The sequence below is a fragment of the Dendroctonus ponderosae genome, unplaced genomic scaffold (genome assembly GCF_020466585.1).
Source record: "Dendroctonus ponderosae isolate FM_Combo_2020 unplaced genomic scaffold, Dpon_F_20191213v2 Dpon_F_20191213_6, whole genome shotgun sequence".
Lineage (NCBI taxonomy): Eukaryota > Metazoa > Arthropoda > Insecta > Coleoptera > Curculionidae > Dendroctonus > Dendroctonus ponderosae.
In genome coordinates this window covers 9,945,683-9,949,152 of record NW_026018814.1, presented here as the reverse complement: position 1 = coordinate 9,949,152, position 3,470 = coordinate 9,945,683, and the positions used below count along the sequence as shown (strand labels likewise).

Below are 3,470 nucleotides of genomic sequence, written 5' to 3'. Positions count from 1 at the left end.
TATATTTGATAATAAATAATAAAAAAAGCGCCTTGGACTAATTGAGGGACAGAACTAGATTTGAACGTCTAGTTCTTAATATAATTATTGTATGTATGTGTGTGTGTGGGTGTGTTGAGCAGCATTTAAGGTGATAAAGGAATTATTTGATTCTCACTATTATATATATATCTCACACTCACATTAACACTAATTCAAAAAAAATTCGTGGGTTCCAGTCAATTTTATTGTTTATCATTTAAAATGTTACAAAAACGTTTCGGTGTTTTCCTCCACCATCATCAGTTTGTCTAAAATATGCAATCACAGTCGTTATTGGTTTAGAAGAAGAGCTCTGTTAAAATATATCTACTAAAATAGAAATTACAAACATATTAAAATGTATATTAAAATCGTTTGAATTTCTTGGGATTACAGGTGATGCGTCAGGACAACCATGTTCGGGAAAATACTAGAATTAATTGTTTAGAGATTTAAATTTTATTTACATGTATGGTTGTTTCCTCCACATTTGGCAAGCCATTGAAAAATCTTTACTTCGTTCAATATCGAGCAAAAGCATAAAAAAATAGAAAACTGTTTATAATATTTGACATTTTTCTTTGCATTCTGAGGATATCACTTGGTCTGCATTTCTTCAATATACTTACCAGGTGTTGTTATTTTATGTAGTTGGTTTAATTAGTGTATATAGGTGTTCATTTAATTAGTGTACGATATAAGTATAGCGCTAAGATTGTCTGTGTCTGATCAAAAATTCATTGCATTCTGATGTTTTTTAATTTGTATCATTTCATGGATGGATTCTTCTCTTATTATAATTGTCTTCATTGATTAATATTTTTGTGTTATCAAAATCAAAACTATGTAACATTTGTTGCGCATGTTGTGCTATGCTGTCCGATTTTCGTTAACCTTTCTTAAGCTATATTTACGTTCGTATATTCTTTTCTTTAAATATTGTCCTGTTTGACCTATGTATGTCACAGTCCAAACAGTCAATCACAAAATATCCCCCCTTAGGGAATGGGAGGGGGTATGTTCTGTGCAGTCAATCTTGTAAATTACATTAGGTGTGTTTAACTTATCACTTTTAGGCTTGAAAATTGAAGAAATGTAGACCAAGTGATATCCTCAGAATGCAAAGAAAAATGCCAAAACCAATCAGAGAGATCAATGATAAACAGTTTTTAAATTTTTTTATGCTTTCGCTCGATATTGGACGAAGTGAAGATTTTTCAATGGCTTGCCAAATGTGAAGGTAGAAACAACCATACATGTAAATAAAATTTAAATCTCTAAACAAAAAATTTTAGTCGTTTCCCGAACATGATTGTCCTGACTTATCACCTGTAATCCCAAGAGAATCGAACGATTTTAATATACTTTTTAATATGTTTGTAATTTGTATTTTAGTATGCATATTTTAACAAAGCTCTCCTTTTAAACTAATAACGACTGTGATTGTATATTTTAGACAAACTGATGATGGTGGAGAAAAACACCGAAACGTTTTTGTAACATTTTAAATGATAAACATAAAATTGACTGGAACCCAGGAATTTCTTTTGAATTAAGTTGAAATACAGTCAGGAAAATATACACAATTAACACTAATACAACGTAGGTATGTCTTTTATATTCAACATATTCTTGTCTAGACCTGTTAAGAAGTGTAGCAAGCGGTCTAAATAAGGGAGCATTTACTACGAAGCAGAATCAGACCATTATTCATTACAAATGAAGCAAATGCACTTTGTAAGAGAATCTGAGACTCATTGTCAGGATTTCGAGATCATCAGTAAAGTTTCTCAGGATTGAAATATTTCGATTCGTAATTATTTCTACGCTTTGCTAAGTGCTAGTAAACCTTCTAATTAACTTTCTACAGCAGACAACCTTTTATACTATTCAAATAATGACCGCTCTAAAACTGCCAATTTTTTTTTTGTGATTATCGCACATACTTTAGGGCGTAATAAAGAATTAGGTGGAATTCAAATCTGTTCTAAGGGAAAAACGTAAATTTACCATGAATTGATTTAAATTAATTAATTTTGTCCCAACTAATTGAAATTTCCTCCACACTGCTTGAGAGCTCCGCAGTGACATGTGACGCGGACACTGAACAAAGTTCATTTGTGCGACATCCAAAATGAGGTTAAGACGGGTAATTTGTTTTTAAAGTGAGTTTTCCCTAAAAATAGCGTTCCGGATTGTGTTTTCGTGGAAATTTGTCCGTAAAATCGATCACGACGATGGATGAATCAGAAACGCAACAGGTGGATGTGTTGAATAACAGCCAGGCCAGCAATGGCACTTCTGTGATTGTGCAGAATGTCAACTTATCATCTCAAGATGATGGTAAGCTGTGCTTTTGCCACCTTATTCTTGTCTCTGGCTTATTGTCTTTTCTGTGTTTTGCCTGATTTAATTACAATTAGTAAGTTTCTACCAGGACAACCAGTTTTGCATAGTGCAAGTTAACCTCTAACTTGACACGAACACTTGCTAGTAATGGGCATTCAAACGTAGATCTAACGTTGTTTTCAAATTACCCAAAACTCCAGCGAAGCAGGTTTAATCGGAAATGGCAAGCAAAGCTACAGACTATGCTGTTACATGTTGGTCAAGAATTTAATCAATTTATTATTACAAAAACAGGTATTTTTAAATACGATTGGAAAACTTCGCTGTATTTCAACAGCAATGATGAAATCCTTTATTTGCACAAGCGCTTATCAGCGCTGCATTATTAATATCAAGCAACTTGTGTAAATAAAATCACAAGATGCCATGTATTGTTTTATGTGTAGGCTATGATATCTAGGGTACTTATACACTTACTTTGATTAGCTGATAAGTTACTTGCCAGCAATGCCAATTCATAATTTTTACTATGCATACTCATGCATACAGTAATTTTTTCCATGTTTTTCACCCCAATTCATCTCATTTGGGCAAGGAGTGCACCAGTGCACAAGAATTTGCAATTTTAAAATCGCACCTTATTGCTTGTAACACATACAGGGTAGTTTGGTAAGTAGATGCATTTCTTGCAGGGGCCGGGTGATAGTGCAAGTAATTTTGGATATACAGTTGAGTCCGGATATAACGAACTTGAAAAATGAAATAAAACTGGTTCGTTATATCCGGAGTTCGCTATAAGCGAATAATAATACAAAAACACGTGATGTATTTTATTTCGTTATTTTTACATAGAGTAGTAGAAGTTAATAGGTATGCCTAAAAAGAACACAAAAAGATAAACAAAATTAAATTTGAAATCTACTTCATAAAGTCTGTAATTTTTGTTTGTACATTTCTGCTGCAAATATAGATGTTATTTATGTAGTTTTCAAGATCACAAAAGGACCAGATATGATTAGGAACTTGGCGTGATTGTAGAAAATTCCGAGTTTCTGACACTTTTTTTGTCATTTCAGAAATGGTTGGAACAGCATTAGTGT

The 3,470-nt window shown here is 32.7% G+C and overlaps 1 protein-coding gene across 2 annotated transcripts in view; it reads left to right on the top strand.

Annotated features, from left to right (window-relative positions):
• Positions 1-2,106: 2,106 nt before the first annotated feature.
• LOC109536865 (hepatocyte nuclear factor 4-gamma) overlaps positions 2,107-3,470 on the top strand; it is a 30,904-nt gene continuing 29,540 nt past the window's right edge. For both annotated transcript variants that reach the window (XM_019903289.2, XM_019903288.2), the window contains exon 1: positions 2,107-2,364. In XM_019903289.2, the coding sequence (XP_019758848.1) occupies positions 2,259-2,364 (106 nt within the window). In that variant the 5' untranslated portion in view covers positions 2,107-2,258. The remainder of the gene's footprint in view (positions 2,365-3,470) is intronic.